This window comes from Mytilus galloprovincialis, chromosome 3, assembly GCF_965363235.1.
Source record: "Mytilus galloprovincialis chromosome 3, xbMytGall1.hap1.1, whole genome shotgun sequence".
Lineage (NCBI taxonomy): Eukaryota > Metazoa > Mollusca > Bivalvia > Mytilida > Mytilidae > Mytilus > Mytilus galloprovincialis.
Window position 1 is genome coordinate 9,107,627 of NC_134840.1, and position 25,861 is coordinate 9,133,487.

General features: G+C 32.8%; 1 protein-coding gene and 2 long non-coding RNA genes across 3 annotated transcripts; 1 reads left to right on the top strand and 2 right to left on the bottom strand.

Annotated features, from left to right (window-relative positions):
• The first annotated feature begins 263 nt into the window (after positions 1-263).
• LOC143067140 (uncharacterized) lies at positions 264-16,828 on the top strand. The gene is made up of 3 exons (XR_012975858.1): positions 264-322; positions 3,296-3,404; positions 14,406-16,828. It is a non-coding gene; the product is annotated as an uncharacterized LOC143067140 (long non-coding RNA).
• Positions 12,034-13,959, bottom strand: LOC143067123 (uncharacterized). Its single transcript, XR_012975851.1, has 2 exons — positions 13,095-13,959; positions 12,034-12,452 (listed from the first exon to the last, which is right to left on the bottom strand). It is a non-coding gene; the product is annotated as an uncharacterized LOC143067123 (long non-coding RNA).
• On the bottom strand, positions 15,695-24,802 carry LOC143067136 (protein IWS1 homolog). The gene is made up of 6 exons (XM_076240193.1): positions 24,642-24,802; positions 23,678-23,795; positions 22,741-22,849; positions 20,170-20,226; positions 19,295-19,412; positions 15,695-18,736 (listed from the first exon to the last, which is right to left on the bottom strand). Exons 2-6 carry the CDS (start codon positions 23,739-23,741, stop codon positions 18,611-18,613), a joined length of 474 nt encoding a protein of 157 aa, XP_076096308.1. The 5' UTR covers positions 23,742-23,795; positions 24,642-24,802; the 3' UTR covers positions 15,695-18,610.
• Between the last annotated feature and the right edge of the window lie 1,059 nt (positions 24,803-25,861).

Below are 25,861 nucleotides of genomic sequence, written 5' to 3' on the forward strand. Positions count from 1 at the left end.
CTGATCTCTTATGTAGAGTTGTCTCATTGCCAATCATACAACATTTTCTATTCACATTCAAGTGCTAACACGAATAATTCCCGTAAGTAATTATCAAGAATAATGTATCAGAATTCTGATTATTCTTACGCACTTCGTTTTTTGATGCGTTTTGTTATTTGATTTTGCCATGTGATTATGGACTTTCCGAATTGATTTTCCTCTAAGTTCAGTATTTTTGTGATCTTACTTTTCACTACACGTACTGTTCATTTGTTATTTTTAGTTGATCAGTCAACTACTGCTGTTTCAAGCACTATAACTCCAAATGGTTCCAATTCCGGTGAGTATAGTGGGATATGCAGCTTATTCAGTCGTCATAAATAAAAGCAACAGTGGTTAGGTTTCTTAAATGAGTTTCTCAACTGATTTTCAAATCTGATAAGTCGATTAAAAAAATCAATATAACAAACAACAAGAGTGCACACGCTGAAACGCATCGCCTGCTTTTGTGAATTCGTGTTGACAGTTTGTAAAATTAACATGTAACTACAAGTTTCACATAGACTTCATTTTGTCAATAACACGTGAAAATGAAGTCACGAATTGATGAACATTGCCAGACAGACGTGAATATCAAACAATCATTTCATTCACAAAATATAGTGGTATAATCACATTTGGCACATACTTACAGCTTTTCGTCCAATCAAATTACTTGTAAGCCCCTCGCTCTTAATTTCATAGTATACTAGAACACACCCGCGAAATCGCGGGCATTCAGAGCGGAGTTAAAAGTATGTAAAGTGTTGTTAGAAGTTTTATACCTCCTCCTTCATTTCCAAAATTCCCAATTTTTGGTTTTCTATCAATTTCAATATGAACATACATTTAGTATGTTATGAACATTTAAGTAAGGAGCCTGTAGTTCAGTGGTTGTCGTTTGTTTGTGTGTTACATATTTGTTTTTCGTTCCTTTTTTTGTACATTTTGTACATAAATAAGGCCGCTAGTTTTCTCGTTTGAATTTTTTTACATCGTCATTTCGGGGCCTTTTAAAGCTGAGTATGCAGTATGGGCTTTGCTCGTTGTTGAAGGCCGTACGGTGACCTATAGTCGTAAATTTCTGTGTCATTTTGGTCTCTTGTGGAGAGTTGTCTCAACATGGCAATCATACCACATCTTTTTTTTTGTTATCAATGAATTTTGTAAAATATTTAATGAATGGAGAATTTCAGAAAAGGTATCAAAAGTTCACATGAATAATTTTAGCGCTTATCTGTATATTACTATATAAATAAAGTGTATTTACTTTCAATTCTTAGTTTAGTAATCGATCCATGGTGGTCAATTGACATAGTATACAGACCCTCTCCATTTAATAAACTCTGAACAGAATTAAAATACACTTTATTCGTACTATTTGTTTGTTCAAAGTATACAGAAAAACGCAAACCGGAAGTATAATCTGACTTAAAATTTCGTCCAATGACGGGACAATATCCGGATGCCTTTTTTCTCGTTTTTCTCCCAAAATAACTCAATCTGAATAATCATATGAATGGATGACAAATGCGACTATGCACTGTACATATAGGACACAGAGTCGTGTTGATTAATTTATTGTGGAAAGAAGAGAAGCGACACCAAAAATGAGGTCTTCTCGTTTAATAGTATAGATACCTTTCCATATACTAACCGACACATAGAAAAAGCTGACAAACCAAACAAACTACAAAATCTTAACATTGACCATTGAACTACGAAATTGAGGTTAAGGTAATATGATTTCTGTCAGAGAGACATCTAATCCTTACAATAGTTGAATACACCAAATATAGTTCAACAATTGTTTATATAGTAACTGATAAACTGACATAACCACAAAAACCTATCATCGACCCATGAACCGTGAAATGAGGTCGAGGACACTGGACATATAACCGATGGAAACTTGGCAACATAAGGTATCCGCATACAAGTTGTGAAGTATCCGGGTCTTCTAGTTTCTGAAATATAAAGCTTTTAACAAATAATTTACGCTATCGCACCATTGCTCAAAATCTGAATGGAGCGAAACTGGGTGCGTAGACATGATGTGCATGCATCGTTGTAAAGGTACTCCACACTCAGGAGCAGAGCACAATCAGTAAAAATTTAATATCAGATGATTAAAATGATATATACAGTTCTAACACTGTAGAAACATGCTTCTAGTGAGTACATTCATCGACCAATTCGTGATGGTGATTGTAAGATTTATGCAGTGCCGATTGAAGGCGTCTTTCCTCCTCGTTACTCTGTTGGAGCAGTGTTTAAGTAGTACACCTCTGGTAATGAAGTCTTTGAAGGAATGAAGAATAGCCTGTATATGTACGAGTGAAACGTATATATATTATATTTTGAAATATGTAAACGCTGTACGATAAAACATACAGCTGCTTTCGAGAAATGATCATAATTAGAATAATAAAAAGAATTTATTCATGACCATCATCAGATGTTTTTCATCGTTGTGTTGTTTTCCTTAACAATACCTCGCATGCCATTTTATTCGTGTAAACAACAATACACATCTTCACATTATTAACGGACACAATCATTCATTTAATTTATGACATAGTGACTTTTCAATTAAACAGCAGCCACAATATATGTCTATTTATTGCTATCAAGTATGAACTTGCATATCTTAAATAAATTACTTTCAACCCCTTCATATATCAGATACGCAGACATCAATTTCCTAACTATTAACTTTCTAAAATTTTGCGGAGTCCATTTTCATTTCGACAGTGGACACATGCTTTTTATTCGGCCTTTCACAGGAAACATGTGCCTTACAGACAGTTACACCTTGTAAGATTTTTCTATTGTATTAGACCACATAACATATTCAAATACTAGTATTAAGATCAATAGAACATATGTTTAACTCCGCCACATCATACATGTGCTTGTTCCAAGTACATCAGAAGCGCTCAAACTTTAATTTTTTAAGCATCAACTTTATCGGAGCGAGTTTTGTAATCTAAATTTCTTAATTCATCAACGTCGATTTTTAACAGTGTATGCTATACATGATGGCAGTACAGAAGCACGTCCGTCAGTACATGACCTTTTGGTTTCAAATATCGTATGCGTTTCAATTGTTTTGATTATTCTATTTTTTACGCATCGGAGATATATATTTTTTACAATAACGGACAATATACTTAACTGTTTCTTAAAGGGCTTCTGGTTCATAATGAAGGTGAAGTTATAATATGGCTGACTCATCACGATAAGTGTTTCAGTATAGAACTGTATATTACAGGGGACTCTGATATGATTATGATTATTGCGGTGATAGGAGTGGCAGTGATCATACTGATATTTTTTATAGGATCGTGGTGCATCGTGTTTACTTTCTGTAAGAAAAAAAAGTAAGTGTATTTACATTTGTACAAACAATCTGCATTTGAATTTATAAAGTAAACCAATAGAGGTCAGGGTACGGCCTTCAACACGGAGCCTTGGCTTACATCGAACAGAAAGCTATAAAGGGCCCCAACAATTACTAATGTAAAACCGTTCATACCCACATTGAATTGAAACCAGTTTTTCTCCTTTTTTTTTTAATTTGCCCGAAATACGTTATTTCCATTATCACATGATCGACAATAATAAGATGCCAGGGATATAATTTGATACAAAACGCTAAATTCATACAAACATGATATAATACACAAGGGACTTTCTATATTTTAAATTAAAGATTGGCAACAATCTTTACACCGCTGCCACCAGTGTAAAGATTGTTGCCAATCTTTAATTTAAAAACAATATCTTTGGTTTCTGGATATTAAATAATGACTAAACAACTTTTAAAAGTATCAGAGACTATAGACAGGTTTTTCCAATTATCTGCCTTAGTTTGTGATGCGACTCCTAGGCGTCGTGGTAGTAACGATCGCCATTACAACCGTGAAAAAAATGTAAACAAGATATACATCTATCTCTCAGACCGCATGCAATTAACGTAAACAAAAGAATGTGAAGCGTACTTGATCTCGGTAAATTACAGAATAAATAATAAAGTAATTAGATATGTAATGGAGATTAAAATTATTAAAAGTATAATTGTGTTTTAGGCCAGGTGTCCGGTGTCCTAAAATATAACTCACGGTATTTGATACGTTTTAACCCGGACAAAATATATATGAATGTTAATACCCAGGTTACAAATCGATTAAAATATATTGATTATTATAACACATTCATAAATAAAAATAAAATGTGTTGCCGGGTCAAATGTCATAAATCCGAAAAAAACAGGTGCAATTTTATTGAACTCAAATGTCTGTGGTCGGACCTAAAATTCAACAATCTTCTAATCCAACGGTCCTATAATTCGACAGCATGCTTTTTCTTCGGCGCGCGGTTACTTAGATAATCTGAAAAAATATATACCTATAGACATATGTACCGTTTGATGATAAGCTTTTTCACAGAAACGACTTTTTTGCATGTGGTTCGACTCACGTATACTGCTAAAAATTGAGTGACGTTTGCGTATGGCGTCGGGACATATGTAAAATTTGCGATTTAATTTGGCCGAAGAAGTTTTGAAATTTTACGACCCATGTTATCATATAGTTATTAAGTGTTCGATTCTGATTTCTTTTGCAGAAAAATTACTGGACTTCTTTTAAACCGAGTTTTACTTTGCATATTGCTGTGTGTTTGTTTAATCTTCATTGGCTAGATGTATAGGGGAGGGTTGAGATCTCATTAAACATGTTTAACCCCGCCGCATTTTTGCACCTGTCCTAAGTCAGGAATCTGCATGTACAGTAGTTGTCGTTTGTTTATGTAATTTATACGTGTTTCTCGTTTCTCGTTTTTTTATATAGATTAGACCGTTGGTTTTCCCGTTTGAATGGTTTTACACTAGTAATTTTGGGGCCCTTTATAGCTTGTTGTTCGGTGTGAGCCAAGGCTCCGTGTTGAAGGCCGTACATTGACCTATAATGGGTTACTTTTTTAAATTGTTATTTGGATGGAGAGTTGTCTCATTGGCACTCAAACCACATCTTCCTATATCTAATTAGGAGTTTAGTTTGACGTTTATTTCACTGAACTAGTACATATCTTTGTTTACGGGCGAGCGGAAGCCCGCCTCCGGGTGCGGGATTATCTCGACTTACAGTATTAAAGTATTACATTAGGGATGTATATTGGACCATCATCCTTCTCAGTGAACTGTCGAAATTTCTGGTTGTTGCATTATGGCTATGCTTCCGTAGGTTCTAGTAATCTATTTGATCACAAAGACCTTTGAAAAATCTTTTCCAATGTGTAAAATTTCATAATTCATGCACATAATAATCGACTGAGGAAAGTTCAAATCAAGTTTCAACAGAAAATACTGTATACAAAGTGGATATATGGTTTTACACTAGTAATTTTGGGGCCCTTTATAGCTTGTTGTTCGGTGTGAGCCAAGGCTCCGTGTTGAAGGCCGTACATTGACCTATAATGGTTTACTTTTATAAACTGTTATTTGGATGGAGAGTTGTCTCATTGGCACTCACACTCCATCTTCCTATATCTATATAGTTTAAGCACACATGCCTTCATATATGGACCATCAAGACGAGGTTTATAGATAAGTGCCCTTAATAGAAAGTTTTGTTGGGATTTGTCTATGGATGCTGTTTGCAAAAACTAAGTTTTTCATCAAGAACTGACACCACTGAATAAAATATTTTCCCCCTTTTATTAAAGTTTGAGCTCCTTACTCGTCTCCTCACTCGTCTATTAGCAATATGTTTGTCTGAGCTTATGTTGTCGGAACGACTGTCCATTTTGAAGCACAAAGATAGTCATCTATGTATAAAAAAAAATCTTCTCTTCATACTTCGTTAATATGCATCAGATTATAACTACGTAACACTGCATGTGGCCTCGGGGTAGGTTTCATTGTTATTATCTAAAGAAATGTACAGGAACGGATTGAGGAGGGTGCCCGAGCCCCCTTATGAAGCTTCATTTATGGTGAATCCATTTTTTTTTTACCGCTTCCACTACAAATTGTGTCTTGTTTGGGAACCTGTGGTCCCCCCTTTTCAAAATCCTGGATCCGCATCTGATGTGTAGGTATTCTATACAAACAGAGGCAGATGAACTGTATTCATCGGAATAATTTTCATAGATAATTTAAGTTTGACGACGTGTCAACATTCGTCTGCCAGTGTATCAAGTTTTTTGGGGTTTTTTTTTAAACGTATTGTGTGTAGTCGGCACAACTTGTATAGTTACATATTTTATTTATTGAGTTTTTCCACATCTGAAATTTTCTACGATTATTTGTACAACTTTTAACTGCACAAGAAATACCTCCACCTTTTTATAACTGTCGGCAATATTCATAGTAAAATAAATAAGAAAATTAAAGAAATACAAATGTAAACAGAAAATCGATAATGTTTTGATCAATACACGTGCGTTATTTTTCACGGTTGTAATGGCGGATCGGTCACGTGAGAGGTTAATGGATGCGCCCATGTTTTCTAGGTCAGTTATAGATAAACCCGTCTATTATTATCAATAATAATAAATACAGGTAAATGAAATACAATATGTAAAAACGTTTGGATGTGTTTTTTGTGTACGCGTTATTACCTCTTGGAATCTTTCCAGCTCGGTTCAAATTCGTTTCGTTATCAGAAAAGTCCGGTTTTTATAGTTCTTAGCACGCCTTATCCTTGCGTGTAAGAATATAGTCTTTTGCCGGTCAAGGTTAAATCATGTAAATAACTGTCAGTACGTACATACATATGAATTATAAAGAAAGCAAGCATAATTTCGTACGTCTCGACACCGATTCAACGATATAAAGCATGTAAATACAAGTAACTAAAGAAATGTAGGATTCATAACAAGCTAGAAAACAAAGATGTTATTCGAACGCCACATGTTGGCGGAATTTCGTAACGTTAAATCGGCAACTGTCAAATTTGTCGGGAACGACGTTACGTTTACAAAAGGTACTGCCGCGATATTTAACATAACACAACATTGCCAGACACCAAGCAACGTTCTACACATACATATATGATATATATATGTCAGAGACCCAGCAATAACCATCATATACCTATGCAAATACGACAATACCTGAAATCCAGCAACATCCAGACTACCAGCAGTATCCAAACAATTCCTCAGTACCAAACTGGTTACCTAGGCAACAGTATGGCAGATCACAGCAACAGCACCATAATTATGAAAACTCCAAGATAGACAATGGTAGAAGAAACAGAGTGCCATTTTACAACGGCAGAGATCCCTGTAATGCCTATTTTATGCAATTTGATCTTATTGCAGAGATCAACAGATGGGATACTAATACTAAAGCCATTGAATTAGTAACCGCACTGAAAGATGAGGCAATGGTTTATGCTTCCTACCTTTCACCGGAGACCAAAAGATCTTTCTTTGGGCTATGTGCAGCTATGTCGAACAGATTTGGTGACCATGGATATCCAGAGACGTATAGACAGGAGTTGCACACATTACGGAAACAAGGCAAAGAGAATATTCATGAGTATGCATCCAGAGTAGAAATGCTAGTCAGACGGTCATTTCCTACTATTGACGCAGCCACTCACAGTACCTTGAGTGTAGAGTACATGTTAAGAGGATTACCCGATCAGAGCATTGCTATAGAATTACTGACAAAGAGGATTACCAGTATGACTGAAGCTATCCACCAGGTGACTTTATATGAAACATATAAAAGAGGAAATAAAGATAGAAACATCCGTCAGCTGAGTATGCAAGAAACTGTTGATTTAGATGAAGGTGAAGATGATATTGAAATAAGGAAAGTTGGTGGGAAAAGATATGTAACTGAGGAGAGGCTTACACAATTTGAAAGAGGGATGAAAGACTCCATCACCCAGTCCATCACTCAGTCAGTAGGGGAGATAATTAAGAAGGAAATGACAAAATTTAACAAACCAAATGTTAACCAAGGTTATAGGCAAAACCAGCAGTATAACAAAGACAATAGAACTAAAACAAGAATCACAAGATGTTTTAACTGCAATGAAGAAGGGCATTACATCAAAGACTGTAAAAAACCAAGAAAAAGTAAATGCAGTACAGAAAACAGAGATTTTACCAACAGCAATGAGGCACAAGAGGATTATTTAAACTGCTAAGGGTTGAGACTATCGACCAAGTGTCAGACCCTAAACATGGTGAAGAAAAAATAGCTAAAGAGAATAATTTGAAAAATGAAGAGAAACCTTGCCAAATGGAAGAGCATTTGGTTGTAGCAAAACAATCAGTGGGTACAGTTTGTATAAAGAGATCATTTGAAGAAGATAGCCTAGATATACAGGACCTAGATTTAAGCCTAGAGATGTTGTTTGAGGAGTCTAAAGAGATACAACAGAACACACCAGAGAACACACCAAAGGAGGTAATGGGTAGTGCAGAAACGATCAGCAGGATAGAAGAGAATATTATCTTTGATCGGGTGACAGCAGCTAGCATTGCAGTTCCAGTGGTCATTAACAAGATTGTGACGAACACAGTTATTGACACTGGAGCGGAGGTGACTGTTCTAAGTGAGAAGTTGTATGATCAGATTCCTGAAAGTAAACGGCCAAAACTAAGGATAGCAGCAAGAAATTTGGAAGTTGCTGTGGCCGGAAAGAACTTGACAACAGGAGGGATTACAGAGGTGGAAGTTAATCTGGGGAGTGAAACCTTCAAATGGCCAGTTTATGTAGCGCCCATTGAAGAGAACATGTTATTAGGCTGCGACCTAATTGATGAAATGAAAGTAGCCAGAGTCGGAGAAAAGGACACCAATTCTGGGCTTATCATTTACAAAGAAGCGGAAAGAAGTGAGTTCCTGTCAACCAGAAATTCAATGGTAGAGTCGGTTATGGCAGATGACAGAAAACCTATGGTAGCAAGTACGCAGGACATGCACGAGTATATAGAAAATGTTATAAGTTATAAGGGTACACAGACGGACAAGGTCGACGTCCAAATGTTGACTGAACTGTTGCATTATGTTACAGAAGAAACCGTAAATGTTGCAAAAGAAACCGTATATGTTGCAGAAGAAGATGTATATGTTGCAGAAGATACCGTAAATGATGCAGATGACATTGTGAATGTTCTAGGAACAGAAGAAAATGAAAATGTTTCAGTTACAGAAGAAGACCGAAACCTGTTCTGTCAGGAGGAAAAAATTAGTCAACTGAAAGAACATTTTTGGAAAACAGACTTAGACCAAAGTAAGAAAGAACTTGAGAATGAAAAATATGTAACTCAAGACACACAAAAAGATTGGAGAAAAAGGAAGAAAGTAGCAGTAGAGAACACAGAAAGAGAAAGAACACAAGATACACAGAAAGACACACCAAAAGAGACGAACCAATAACACAGTGGAGCTGTTGGAAAAAGAAGACGTTGACAATTTTAAAAACATTTTATTATATTGAAAAGACACATCACTTTAGAAATTTGTTGATATTATTTATATGTATATTGTTTTGTATGCCGTTGGTACAATTTTACCATTATTCATGTCATGAATCGTGATATTAGGTTATTCGTGATTTAGACAAAAACAAATTTTCTTAATTTTAATATTCAGCAGCAGGTGCTTGTTTAACTTGATTTTGTTTGATTGTATAAATTGATTTAATATTTCGTAGTTGTTTAAATTTCGAGACGAAATTCTATTTTGACGGAGGGCAGTGTTGTGAACGTTAAATATCGCGGCAGTACCTTTTGTAAACGTAACGTCGTTCCCGGCAAATTTGACAGTTGCCGATTTAACGTTACGAAATTCCGCCAACATGTGGCGTTCGAATAACATCTTTGTTTTGTAGCTTGTTATGAATCCTACATTTCTTTAGTTACTTGTATTTACATGCTTTATATCGTTGAATCGGTGTCGAGACGTACGAAATTATGCTTGCTTTCTTTATAATTCATATGTATGTACGTACTGACAGTTATTTACATGATTTAACCTTGACCGGCAACGGACTATATTTTTACACGCAAGGATAAGGCGTGCTAAGAACTATAATCAAAGCGCGAAAGCGCTGTAAAGGCAGTTAATTACAGGTTGTGTGTATTTCTAGTCCAGTTATATCATTATCTTCCATAGAACAGAGGTGGTTTGTAGAATTTAAGATTTAGAGTTCTTTTGTACCTAGTTCACCTATATCTATAGTCTACTGTTTACAGTATATTTTCTGTGCCTCGCCATGAAATGCATTTTTAGCCATGGCCTTGTCAGTTTGCTTTAAATTTATGAGTTTGACTGTCCCTTTGGTGTCTTTCGTCCCTCTTCTTTAGACATATAAGAACTTTTCCTTTTCAATATAAATAGACTATTTTTAATTATTGATTGTATACGCATATTCTATGACTCCCATAAAAAATAGTTCACAAAGATTGACTAGTCTCTGTACTGTGTGTATAGCAAGAACATCAAGTAACATAATGGTAAATGTACATAGTAACACATCAACTTTTTTGATGACCATACCTGCCAACTGTCAGTATTTGCAGAGTATTTCCCCCATCGAGCTCGAGGCTCCCAAATGGAAATTTTGTAAGAGCAATTTTGTCGACTATTTTAAAGAAAACAATTAATTCAACAATGGTAATGAGCTTGTTTATGCACGAAGAAGCCAAAAACCACATTAGAATATATTTGAAGGGAATCCATGACAAATCGCCCCACTTTTTCACTAACTCGCCCCACTTTAAAAAAAAACTGCCCCAACCTGGATAACCAAATCGCCCCACTTGTGAAATGTGTTATATCCCTTAATATTACTCCTGCCAACTTGCCCCACCTAATAGAAAACGATAATATCTAGATAAATATATTATTAACCAGGAAGAATTTACTAATGCCAACTCGCCCCACTCATGTAAAAAGATGTTATCCCGTTGTATATAAGTTAAATTCCGTTAATATTACTCCTGCTAACTGGTCCCACCTAATCGAAATCGGTGAAATCTAGATAAATATATTATTAACCAGGATGAATTTAGTAATGCCAACTCTCCCCACTTATGGAAAAAGATGTTATCCCGTTGAATATAAGTTAAATTCCTTATATTGCATTATGATACAATTAACAGGTTTCTTTTCAATTGTTATGCAAATAACTAAGCTTCAAAACTTAGTTATTCTTCAACAATACATTTTTTTTTTAGAATTATAATTTCAGTATATCAATAATAGTAATTAAATAAATTTTCGGTTTGTTTGTATTCTGTGTAGATTAGTTTTCATTAAAGTGGTGCGAGTTTTTATTTTTAATTATATATATATATATTAATCTAAATATTACCGTTTTTTTATAAGTAGGGCGGGTTGGCAGGAGTAATATTTAACATGATTTAACCAATTTCACATGTGGGGCGATTTGATAAATCAGTTTGTGGCGGTTTTTTTAAAAGTGGGCGATTAGCCAGTGGGGCGACTTGTCCTGCTTCCATTTGAAGGCCCCCTTGAAGGTTTTGTATGACTATATGAACCATCTTTCACGTAAAACCCCCATGTGCATTTTGAAAAGTTGGCAGATATGTTTCTAACTCCAGGCAAAATCTACCGGTATGAATGAAAAAGAAGTTTTCAATTAAGGCTCTGTGGCCATAACAGCTGTCTCATTAGCATTTTAACCACCTCCCATATTTGCAATTAAAACAATAGAAGAAAATTATTCAACGCAAAAACAAAACTTACTTGTAAATATGAAATTCTCTTTACGGTATGAGTTTTTCTCATTGTTTGAGATTGTACAGTAGTACCTGTAACTGCTTATACCTATTTCTTATTCACTTTTGCTTGATAAACTCACTAAATATCATGTATATACATTGTACCACATCTCCTTATTTTTATATGCATTCCAATAACATGAACAATTGTAATTCAATTCTATATACCAAAGCAAAATGAACTGCACCACTTTCATTCACTAGTATGCATCATTTGGCAAAATACAAGTTCTTAAATGACACAAGATATATTTATTGATAAAAAAATAAAATTTAGTATACAACTCTTTAACAGGTATAAAAAAAAAAGCACAGCTGTGTCATAACTTGTGAAATCTGTGCTGAAAACATAGACATTGATGGTATTTGAGTAATTCCATATGTGAAGCTCAACATTAGCTCGTCAGTTGGTGGTGGACAGTTATAGTTCCTTTCTGCAGGCTAGGATGAATGACTTTTCAGGAAAACCAATTTCACAAATCAAAACTTTCCTCTAGATTTCTCCTACAATATTCATCCAGTTTAGTTCTTTTGGTTTAATTGGACACCGTCCTGATTTTTAATTTTGCAAACCATTCAGTCTCTTGCTTGCAAATGGTGCATGAAAATAGGATGGGTATGGCAGTAGACAAGTCTCTTTAAAGTGGGTTTGTGCCCTGAAAAAAAGTTTTATAACTTAAGTTTTTTTGAAACTTGTGCAACACACATACCTAAATAACTATAACATAGAAGAGAGCATCATTCGTGTCAATGTTTTGTTCCTGTTTACATTGTCATTGATATTTTTTCAGAAAGCCTGAGGCATAGCTCATGAATTCCTGTCATTACATCCTAAATTAACATAATTACTGCTAGAATAATTATCCGTATGATATACGTACACTATCATTGTACAGCCCAAGTCTTCAGTATATATAATTGTTGCATTCATTCACTCCTGTGTTCAGTCGTTCAAAAATATTTAAACATCAACAAATGAACTTTAATAAGGACAAGAAAACACTAGAAAAGATACGTACATACAACCCGTGTTTAAGTGTATTTGAAAGAGAAATATATCTGGTTAAACGATGTATAAAGGAGGAAAAAATTGTAGATATTGCATTACGATGCTTTCTACCTAATAGCACGTGGATATGTTTACATATTTAGACTTGACCCAGTATGACCCGTACCTTGTAGGTCACCGCCGTCGTTTAAACACTAGACTACAGTCGTGTATAAGACAATAAAATGCTTAAGCCTGTACTATTTGTGTGAAGTAAATGTGTTTTTTCTGTACATTTAAATTGTTTTACCTGATAGCAAGGACGTATATCTATCCGTTTCCTTCTCAATTCACTTTGTCAATTTCTTCGAGCTTCTTCAAAACATACGTATTACTGCGCCCGGAAGTGAAAAAAATATTAGAAATCCTCGTAAAATAATGCTATTTTCAATTTTGTGGAATCCATTTTGTTATATTTATTATATAAAGATAAAAAAAGTTACGATTAATTATGAATTTGCATATCATTATACGGAACGTTTATGGACTATTTTTCCATAGCTGTAAGTCGGTCATTTTGGCGGGAAATCATGTACACATACACACGTAGATTGGCTGGTACCTGATCGTAATGTTACACATCAGATATATCAAAAAGCTAATACCCGGAACGTAGTACCGGGAACCAGGATAATACGTAGACAACATACATAACTAATACCGAAATTGAAAACGCTTTACGGTTTCTCGTTTATAAACCGAATTCCGCTTTGAATTATAGAAGATGCAATATTAATCATGTTCAGTCGACTTTTCATTGTTATATCAACGTCTGAACTAATTAAAAAATCTTTAGATGTCAGATAACACTCGAAATTGACCCGACCTCTTTCCACACGGAATACAAATAATGATAGTTTGTAGTCAGGTTGACTGATTATAATGCAAAATACACATTAATAACAAGTTCTATAAAACGAACAATACACACTGATCGTTTCTTTAGTCCCCAATGTAAATGAAAGAAACAAAAACCATATCATACCATAAAAAGAAGAGGAGAAATTCGAACATTTCCGGATCTATTTCTGGCCAAAAGACCCCCTGCATAGATTGCGTATGAAAAGATGAACCTCATGACTTGAAAGTCAGGCCTTAAAGCACTGCCTTTAAAAACCGGACTTTTCTGATAACGAAACAAATTTGAACCGAGCTGGAAAGATTCCAAGAGGTAATAACGCATACACGAAAAACACATTCAAACGTTTTTACATATTGTATTTCATTTACCTGTATTTATTATTATTGATAATAATAGTCTCTGATACTTTTAAAAGTTGTTTAGTCATTATTTAATATCAAGAAACCAAAGATATTGTTTTTAAATTAAAGATTGGCAACAATCTTTACACTAACTATAGAAAGTCCCCCGACTACACCTAGCTTCTAAATAACCGCCTCATGTCAATCAATACGATCAGTGAAACTGCTTTTTGGTCAAATATTTACACAGTAACAGTACTTTGCATTTAATCAAAGTAAAGTGTCCCTGTAAAATGAGAATTCCCAATATTTAATAAATACAGCAGCAGCTTAAAATTCTTTCCGTTTTTACTTTCAGATATTGTGTTGTCTCCAACAAATGTTGTGTTTACTCCAAGATAAGTTGTATGGTCTCCAACAGATGTACAGATAAAACTGTCTTTACAAAAAACAGTTCCAGTGAAATAATAACTAAATGTTAATGTTTACATATTCATATATCTAATTAATTAAATCATGGCTTGTAGTGTATATAACTTGAAGGTGTACTACTTACATTATTATTATTATTATTATTAGGCATATATCCAAGACGCTGATATCTGGGACAACCATAATGTCTCCAATGAACAGATAGAAAGGAATTTCGATACAAGATATTGTTATTTCTGTCCAAATAGTGTGTCAGTGTTTATATTAGGTATTTTATTATTTTGTGTCTATTCTTCTTAGAGTGAAAGTTATTTTTACCTTTTTTTGGAAAGATCTTTTTATACAACATATTGGAGTAAAGCCTTTGTAATTTCATATTTTCATTTAATATGTAGAATATATAAATATATATTACATCAGATTATAACTGACAAGGAAAGGTAACACCAGGCCACCGAAAGCTTTATTATTGTTAAGCCTAGGTGCCCAAGCGTGTCGGATACAGCGCAAGGCAATTTTGCTGTCACGACATCTCAGTAGCACGAGTTTAAATCCCGGCAAGAACAAAGAAAATAGCAAAAGCAAATTTACAGATTTAACATTGTTGGGCTGATGTTTCGACATACACATATGGTCAAATGTTATTAAAAACAATGGAATATAGGTTTATAAAATAGACATGCAGCGGTCAGCAACTGCGAGTACTCTCTGATCTGTAATCAGTGTCTTTTTGGTGGTTATGTTTATGTTTAATGCCACATCCACTCGTGTTTTTGTTTGATATATTTTTGCTTTGTATTAATCTGAGGAGTTACACTCTTTTCAACTGATTTTTATAGTATGTTCTTATATAGTACTGTAACACCACTTTCCAGGATAAAGATGAAGGTTTGTTACTAGCTAGTTTAACCATGCCACATTCTGTTTGTGCCTATCCCAAGTTAGGAGCCTGTAATTCAGTGGTTGTTGTTTAATGCTGTGTACCATATTTGTTTTTTCATTCATTATTTAAACAGGCCATTAATTTTCTCATTTGTATTGTTTTGCAGTGATCATTTATCATTTCTAGGCATTTTATAGCTAATTATGTTGTATTGGTTGTCATAAACTACAGTGACCTTTAGTTGTAAATTCTGTGTCATTTGGTCTCTGGTGTAGAGTTGTCTCATTGACAATCATACCACATCTTATTTTTATATTATAAAATAAGACATATATATTTAAATGTTTTATGTACATACACATTCAACAAATTCAATCATTCATTCTTCTTTTACAAAAACAAACGAAAATAATGAAATAATGATTAAATACAAATGAAGTGCACCTTTATAGATCTAGACACTATATAAAAACATTTTTTATGTGGTGTTATCTTAATATTTATAATACTGTAAATTCAGAAATTATTGTGATGTTTTTAATATTGCGAAAAATGTGGCAGGGTTATAATTGCAATAATTTAAACTTGCATTTTGAAATTTTTTATATAATTTTTTACAAAAAATTTTTATATGAATTAAACAGGATTTTTCTCCATATCACAACCATAAATTCGCATTGTAGTCAAAAATGACAAAATCGCAATAATAAATGCATGGAATTATTTCTGATTTACAGCATACAAGTCAACACTATTTTAGATATTTTTTTATAAAGGGTATGGTATGATAACACTTCTTTTTGCACCTAACTGTGAATGTATAGAATACTTTTAAAATGCCAAATAACATGCTTCAGGCATTCACAATAGTTTGCCTATTTTTAGTTTCTATATGTTTTGAATTTTGTCTTGCATATTTGCATGTAGGCTCCAAACTTCTTGTGTTTAGTAGAACAGTGGACAAGCTGCCAAAAGAGACATATTTTGACATCTTGACATAAATATTTTGGTATGAACTTAAGCTTTACCCAAAAAGATATTCTGATACTATTGTGAGTAATATATCTTTTTAGGTTAATACTTTAAAAAATTACAAATTTTGCAAATCAGGGGCCAAATAATGTCCCTAATCATACCTCTCCTTATCAACGACCACTAGATTTATTATAGATTTTAGGCATAACATAACAATTTTACAGGTGTCATCTACTGGCATAACACCCAGAATGACTGGTAAGGTTAAAGCTGTACAATTATTTGGGCTACTTTATCAAAATATATACTAAATTTGGCATTCATTATCCTCAATTACACAAGCTTTACACACTCCTACTCTTATTCACTATATTCACAATATTAATAAACTCATTATAGACTATAGATGGTAAAATTGTAATACTAAAATGTGTTGACAAATGGTTTAAAAGACACTTATAACTATTAAAGAGGAAAGATCAACATTTTAATTTGTTTATTTTTAGTAATTTATATGTATGACTCTCTATGTTACTCATAACTGTGATGGTCATGATGAAGTGCAATTGTTTGATCCATCCAAAAGTGCATTCTGGGACTGTGACATAGGACCATCATAATTCATAGCAGGCCATCACACTTCAGTGTCCCCATCACAACTCACAGTCCTTCGTTTATGAAATATGTAATTTTGCTTTTACTTCAATTTGTAAAAGAAATATATAAAGTGCTTGCGTGAGGTAAATATTTATATGAAATATTGGAAAATAATTAATATATCAATAAAACATTGTATTGCTGTTCTTCATCTTAAATATCAAAGAAGGTTACAGCAAAAAAAAAAATAGAAACTTCTTTGATTATACAAATTGAGACCACTCTCAGTTTCTACCAAAGCAGAAGTCTTTGATATTTAATGAACTGATGGATGATCTGTCCTATTACTTTGTACATGTATGTAATCAAATTCTCATTGTACAAAAGTCACAGAAATTTCTTACTTTAATCACTACTTGACATATTGTGAGGACCAGGATGAAACATTTTTAAATTGTCAAATCTCAGCAATAAGTCAAAATATAGTCATTACTGAAAATGAAAACTTCCAATAACCATCATGTGAATCATTTTAAAAATAGTCACAATTCAATAGAAATCATTACAAACAATTTTGTAAATCCTGATATTTTTTTCTCTCAACTAATTGTTGACAAAAATGTATCTTTTTACATAGAGTTCAATCATATACACAAGTTTATAAAATTACAAATTCCAAAGCACTGTCAATGCTGAGAGCCAGCCAATCTGATATGATAAACAGAAGCACATCCATACATGTTAATCATGACAAGAAATAATTTCTGAACAAATATTTCAACTAATGCATTTGTTGAAGGTTTTTTTTTCTAAGTTATCTGAAAGGATATGCTTGGAACTTTGCTTTAAGGTCTCCTACTTAGCAGAATTTTGTTATTAACATATAGCATTACCAAATCAAGAACAATTGTAAATGTCATCTGTTTATAATTTTGGGTAACTAAGATTGAATTGTCTCTGTTTGTTTATTTGAAAAATGACTTTGAAATCAATTTTCATATCAATACTTATGCTGTGTTTCTATTCAATTACTTCCATCAGAATTTAATACTGATAAAAATACTGTATAACTTCTAATCAACTGAGCAAAAATGAAATATTAACTTTATAATTTCAAATCATAGTGTTTTTCACTTGTATTGGCGCTATAATTTAGTGATTTGGCTGCACCAGTTAAATGACATCTATATTGAAGCGCATGATTTTTTTCCAGACATTTTTTTCTCCAACTTTCTCAATGAAAAAACCTAATTTTATTTATTAATATACAAAAAAACAATTTGTGTTTTTTTCACAAATTTTTTAAAGGAAAGAAATGATTTTTTTACCATTTTCTTTAACACTTGCTCTTTTTTCAAAACATTTAGAATCTACAATGTTAAATTATTTTTTTTAAAGAAACATCCCCTCAAAAAGGTTTAATGTGTGTTGGCTTAATACAATTGAACAATTCAGCTACACTTCAGTATTCTGCCAATCATTTAAACATCTCCTTTTGTCAGATTATTTGACTTTAAACAGATTGGTTGGCTCCAAATATTAATTCCAGAATAGTGTGAATGATTTTACCAATCCAACCATTATCTGGTCCAATTAAAACTGTTACTAAAGAGACCTCTCAGTTGATTGGCCAGCACAATCTATACACAATCTGTAGTGTTCTTCCATTGGTTGTATCACAGAGCCATATTTCTGCCTTCTACACTGATACCTACTGCCCTCTGAGCTTTCCCGTGTTTCTTTTTATCAGCAAAAGCAAGGACATGTTTTTCATATCTGGAAATATCCTTCTTACCTCTGGACTGAAAATATATAAATAATAACATTTCAAATATTTTGTTATTTACTTTCATCGTTATGAGGTGTATGCTGTTAATATATTATTATTCTTGTGGTAATAAATAAAACATGAAATGATGTTTTCAACAAAGTAAACTTGCAGGCAGAACTGTCAAAACTCCTCAGGCTTTTAATATGATATGCCAGACACTTATTATATGATGTCATATGAAAAGCATCTACTTTTGGTATATCATAAAGTGTTATATTATATGTTTTTTTCAACAGTCAACCAATGAAATCCCTTCTACAAGACTCTTGAGATTTATATATGTGTATTATATAACAATTTTTTTTAAGGGTCCAGCCTAGAATATTTAAATGATAAAAATCGCAATGTCTGTTATACGATGACACAATATCAATCTTGTCTGAGACAAGCGGGTAAATTTTTCATTAGACCTAAAAATATATGATGTACAAAAGTGTATTTTGATGAGTCTGGGGCACACCCTTTCGGTTAAATTGTTAACCTGTTATCTTTTTCTACTAAATGGAATGGAAATAATTAAATATGATACCTTGTGTTGTTCCATTTCGTATTCTGAGGCCCACTTAGGTCTTACGACATAATCTTTATTAGATGGCATGGGCACTCTTGCTCTCATAACAAAACCCTTTTCACCAGGTCTAACAGATCTGTAAATTAAAAGATATAAAAATAACTTAATGTAATATCTAAAATCTTTTTTGGCAGATGGACAAACTTTAAGCAGCAAAGTCAGAAATCCTATCTCCATGCCAAAATCATACCAATTCACTATGAATAGTGTATGTCACAAAGTAAATATTATTCATGTAAACAAAAAATTTGAACTAAAACCATACTAAACATTTATCAGAAGTAAACGTCTACATGGATAAGACATCAAAAGTTAATCGTGTTCACTTCATGACATATAGTAACAGATAGTAACAGATAGTATGTTAACTGTTTATATCCTTGTTTATTGATCTTTTTGCCAGATGTTTCATTGGCAATCATACTACATAATCTGTATATACTTTTAAGGTAGTATGTTAAACTGTTTATATCCTTTAAATTGAGAATGGAAATGGGGAATGTGTCAAAGAGAAATTTACTGTAAGGCCCTACAATAGAGCAGACAACAGCTGAAGGCTACCAATGGGTCTTCAATATATGCAGCCGGAAACTCATGCACCCGGAGGAGTTCTTCAGCTGGCCCTCAAACAAATATGTATACTAGTTCAGTGATAATGAACATCATACTAAACTTCAATATATACACAAGAAACTAAAATTAAAAATCATACAAGACTAACAAAGGCCAAAGGCTCCTGACATGGGACAGGCGCAAAAATGCTTGTTTATAAAATCATTTCGGCGGATGTTTCATTGACAATACCAAGTCTTCTGTATAAACATTTTACTTACTGGTCTTCTCCAGCCAATACTTTATCTATATCTCTTCTGGGTGTCATTCCTTCAGCACTACGAACATAATTAGTTCAAAACATTAATCTAGGTATTTTTCAAGGAAAAGTACAAGCTTTTACTGTAACAACAATTATAAATGTTTGAACAGCTTTTTACTTGAATTTCAATTAGTTTTCACTTCTCAACAACATTTACTGTAAGGCCTCATAAAATAAAACACCATGCTGTGCACTGTGAACTGTGATATCTGGGTCACACTCTTAATTTAATATATTCACATAACTTAACATGTGTACTAAGTTTTCTGCTTCATGGGAAACTACCTTAAGGTACATGTAGATGGGTTGTCTAAATTATAATCCATAGATTTTCTTAATAATTTGCCAAAATGTAGTTTATATCCTGCTTGTTTAAAAACATTAATAAAAAGAATGGGTCACCGGGACATATTTTCACACTACAGGTTGTGCAAAATTCTCAGATTTTGTATAGCTTATGCATAGAAAACCTAATTTTCTGCCATAAAACGAAAATCACACCATGGAATTTTGAGATAAAATATAAGAAGATAGCTCCAGTATTATGCTTTTAGATAAGAAAAAGAAAAAACGGGGTCACCAGACTCGTTTTTTTGCTACATATAATAAAATGGGTAAATTCCTAACACATTCTATTGTAAAAATAACACTATCTGAATTATCTGCCCTTGCATTTGAGTTGACTCCCCTTATTTGGCAAAGTTGGAAAAAGTTGAATCAAACAAAATTATTTGTTTTTTGTAAAGTACAATCATAAATATGATAAAACATGGCATTTTCTATATTATAATGAAAATTCTTACACATGAATTACCTGCTAATCTCAAAATTTGCACATTTTATCAAAGAGCTAGTCCTTGTTTTCTTGTATTTCAAAATCCAAGATCAAGGAAGACACCCTATCTACCTTAAACTAAAACTATGACCTATACAGTAGACAGACGAATGGACATACAATGTGGACTGACACAGATTGGAAAAAAACAATGCAACCTTCCATCTTAGGCAAAGCCTATAAATCAGCAGCTATAACCATTACAAAACTATCAATTAAGTTTCAACTATCATTGATGTAAATATTTACTATGAAAATTTACATTTTAAAAGATCTGGAGTCGATTTCACAAAAACACTTACGGCAAAGATTTATTGCAGGTATACTGAATTATTCATGACTTACAATTTATCTTAATCATAAATTTTTTTGTGAAACCAACACCTGAACATTGATGCAGTAAACTTTGATGAGTCAGAATAACAATATACAAATTTATAGTCCACTGATAGTTCATGTAAAAATTGAGAATGGAAATAGGGAATGTGTCTTTACACATTGTGACTTGGATGGAGAGTTGTCTCATTGGCACTCATACCACATCTTATATCTAAATTTATAGCGGAATCAATAAATGTTGTTGATACATAAATCCAACATGACAACAGCAAGATTCTTGCCATTTGAACTTAAGAAATTCTTTCCTTATAACTATGACTTATATCCAAAGAAATAAATTCAATAATAAGATTCAAGAAACAAATTTAATTATACAATGTAACAGCAAAATCAATAATAAAAACAACAATAAAACTTTCCAGCATCTTATACCTTTTATCACGTTCAGCTCTGTAAAACATCAAACCATCAAAGAAACAGAATGATTTAGCATATAAATGCCTATATATCAATTGTAAGGATAATTTTTCAGTCTGATATTTTAAACAAGTAGTTGTTATGAGCAAAGTAAAATGTCACAGGAAGACATATCATTCTGACTTAAGACCAACAAGTCAGGTCTTATTCTCCATAAACGACATGCACTTAGTGGCTTAGTGCAGAAGCAATCAATTTACATTTCAGACTTTCATTTATCCCAGTATCTGATGCAACTAATTACCACCACCAAATATGTGCACACTTTTACAAGTAACTATTGAGGAAGATACCATTCAAATTAATATGAATGTAGATAAAGCATGATTAATCAGAATCTTGTTTTATTTACTCATCACTAGTGTGATAACATGAGTGGTTGTTTCTTTTCTTGTAGTCGTTTATAAAACTTATTACTAGTTATTATTTCTCTGTCTTCAGGGACTTTACACTTCCCTGTTGATCAAACTTTTGTTTATACAATTAAATGATTATCATAGAGTATGACAAGTCTTTTTATAGTTTACTGCACAGAGACAGGAAATTCCAGAACACATTTGATACAACACGAGATGCAGGAAAACAAAAACCTAGGTTTATGGAACACATTTGTGTTATCAATTTTCATAAAAAATACCCTACACCTCTAAGAACTGTAACACAGACTATTCAATTGTTTGACATGAGTGTTTAACAAAAATTTAAGAAAACTACTTTTACAAAGCAGAACTGGTTTAGAGTTGATTTTCCCTGACCGAGGCCTTCATTATTTTAAAAATTACAATCTTCTCTGGAAACTATATCTAAAGGAAAAAGGCTTAGTTGTATCAAACATTTATTGATGGCTTATAATACAGAATAAATTGTATCAGATTATACCTTATTCTTCTTCTCTTTGGTAAATGAGCATAGTCTCTTTCTTCTCTTTCCTCTTTGGACATTGATTTGTGATTAGCTGTTAAACTGAAAATTGGGCGGGACCATTCATCTACAAAAGATAGAAAACAAAATTTAATCTCAGTCTCTCATACATAAATTTATACAAACTCCTTTAAACATTTTTTCCTGCAACAATAGATTGATATGCTGTAGCTAAATATCCCTTGTTGTCTCTAATGAAACTTGTATTGTTCACCATGATATGCACTATTCAAAAATTTACTTCTTCACATGTAAGTATTCAATGTGGCCAAAGAAGTGAACATTCTGAAATTGAGAAACTAAAACATATAATCATCCACATATTTAAATTTGATTCATACAAGCTTTGAGGAGTTACTTTACTCCTGTACACTTTACTGATTACTCATTTATGCAAATTCTTTTTATATATCTATCATGTCTGAATGGTCACAACAAGATTGCATGTCATGCTTAGCATATAGTTTTAGCCCTGGAGTTGTCAGTATATTGTACTTATGAGTTTGACTGTTCCTATAGTATATTTTGCCTTAGTTCTCTTGTCTAATGTACATGATGTAGTACTGGAGAAATGGGTGACAAAACATTAAAAGTGCATTCAACATAATTCATATTATACTAAGCAAACAGAATGCAGGTGTCTGAGATATGTTTTAAGTCTTTGCATGCTAAAACTTGTTACTGTCAAGTTGCTGACTAAATATGAAATCATCCTGTTCAGGATTATCTGACAAATGCTTGAACATTTGTTCGCCAAAACAGACAGAAAAGATTACTGCAATATAGCCCATTCTCCTAGAGTGAGGATATAATAAGAAGTAACATCGGTTCTCTGTTTTCTTGCATCTCTCTCTGGTGTTTTTATAAAGATATCAGTCCTGAATATGATACTTACTAATAAGTTTCCCACATCTTTCTCTATTTTTCTTTATCTCTCTTGGGTGTTTATATAAGTACATAACAGCTTTACCAATACCACTACTTTTTAATGAATCTTGATTTATAATTGGAAACTACAAAAAAATAGATACATGTATTTACACAATTTCTAGATAAGAAGATATGATTGGGGTTCAACAAAATATTTCTATGTCTCTTTATGACGTTACATTTTGTTGCATGTAGCCTTTTCACCTATTTTTTATATTTTTTTTATTTTAGTCAATGTATAGACATCATTGTAATTCCATAATATGACTGGAATTTACTTAATTTTCTGTTGGTTTACTGTTATCTGATGAAAACATAGATTACAAAAAAATTGGCCCACATCATAAACAATTTGTAATGGGAGACTACTGAAATTTACTCCAAGTTATTTCTTGTTTTTGTCTATTATTTTTACCCAAATCATACTCTTAATGACAAAGTTTGAAGGTGGAAAATCTGGTCAGAATCCCAAATAAGAAGTCTACATGTCTTCTATTTGTACACATTGTAGAAAAGAAGCATAATGAATGAAGCCAGTTCAACAATCTGGCCTTGTAGTTTCAAAGGATAAAAGATCACAAATTCAAGAGCTGTCTCTTTTGCCTGTTTTCATCAGATTTTTCATATTTCCTGCAGAGTTTTGTTTAGTTTTTGGCAATGAAAATAAAAATGTTGACACACAACAATTGAAAAGTCATGGCAAAAACTCATAATGACCAGTTTGAGCTGAAAATATTGGGAATATCAAACATCACATAATTATACGTCTATCTTGAACTTATAACCACTTCAGCTTAAAGCATGTTAGGCAGCAGTTACCAGCTTAGATGTCAAGATGCTTACCAATTAGTATGTCTCTGGTAAAGAATGTTGGTGCTACTGCAATATAAATTGTATTTCTAGTGTTATAAATTGAAACAAATATCTACCTCTTGCAAAACTTTCAAAAAGTTTTCTCTGATCTGTAAATGTGGTAAACTTTTGTCTGGTAAGGGAGCTAACCATTCCTGAAATAAAATGAAAATGTTCTATTGGTTATAAAACAGTGTTAACATATATGCAAATTGTCAAGAAAAAGAAAGCATTTTTGGCTCTGGATGCAATAATTTCACTATGATATCAAAACATAGGCTCATTTATACCTTTTGGCTAAATGAGCATACATTCAACAAGTAGATAATAATAAAATGCATCCGAGTTATATTATTTTGGCTAGTGTTGTGCTAATATTAACCCTTTAACTTGTTTTAGGTTGCATTTCTGTAAATATTGACAATGCAATTTCCCATAGGAACTCCTTTTATGGCTAAAACTGTACCACTTTTACTATGAAGTTTTGAAAAAAATCTTATCCTAGAATTGAAAGTTCATATGCACCACAATTTTTTTCAAAGGTCAAAATATAGGGCTGTGCGGCATATTTTCAACGTTTATATGCCCTGAACTTCTCAGAGTTTAAACTTACACTAATTTTCTTAACTACCCCTACCTCGAATGAAAGGTTACCACAGATTTCAATGTAAACAATATGCACGTGTTTATTTACTGGTAACATTCCCAAGTTCTGTCTCTGCGATATGGAACACAGAGAGCACAACTGGGAACCAGTATGTAAACAAAATGAATTTTCTATGAATATTCAATTACTCCCCAAAAAAGGCGTGTTTTGAGAAACAGCTGTATTTACAAAGTGCAACCTATACAGACATTTATTCAAATAGAAAACTCTCTAAAATCAGTTTTTCTCACATTAATACTCATTTATCAGAATTAAAGTCTTAAAGAAATCACTGTGTATACTCTAAGTTTTTCTTTACTATACATTTTATACCCCCTCCCCTGTTTCAATTTTTTAAAGAATTTGAAAACAAGACTTTAATTATTGCCAGCTTACCCTATTTGCATATTTTCTGATAAAAAATGCCTAGAACCTGTTAAAAACTGTTTTGATAACATATTGAAAGCATATCAGAATATCATAAATGTAATGTTTAGCAGTCAATCATTACAACATTCAAGATTATATAAAGTATCCAATCCAGCCTCTATCTCCAGTCCACATCTTACTGTATGCCTATTTGTCAATTAAAGAACACATTTTCTGCCTCAAATGGTCAATTTAGAATTCTTGTCACAACAGTATCATCTT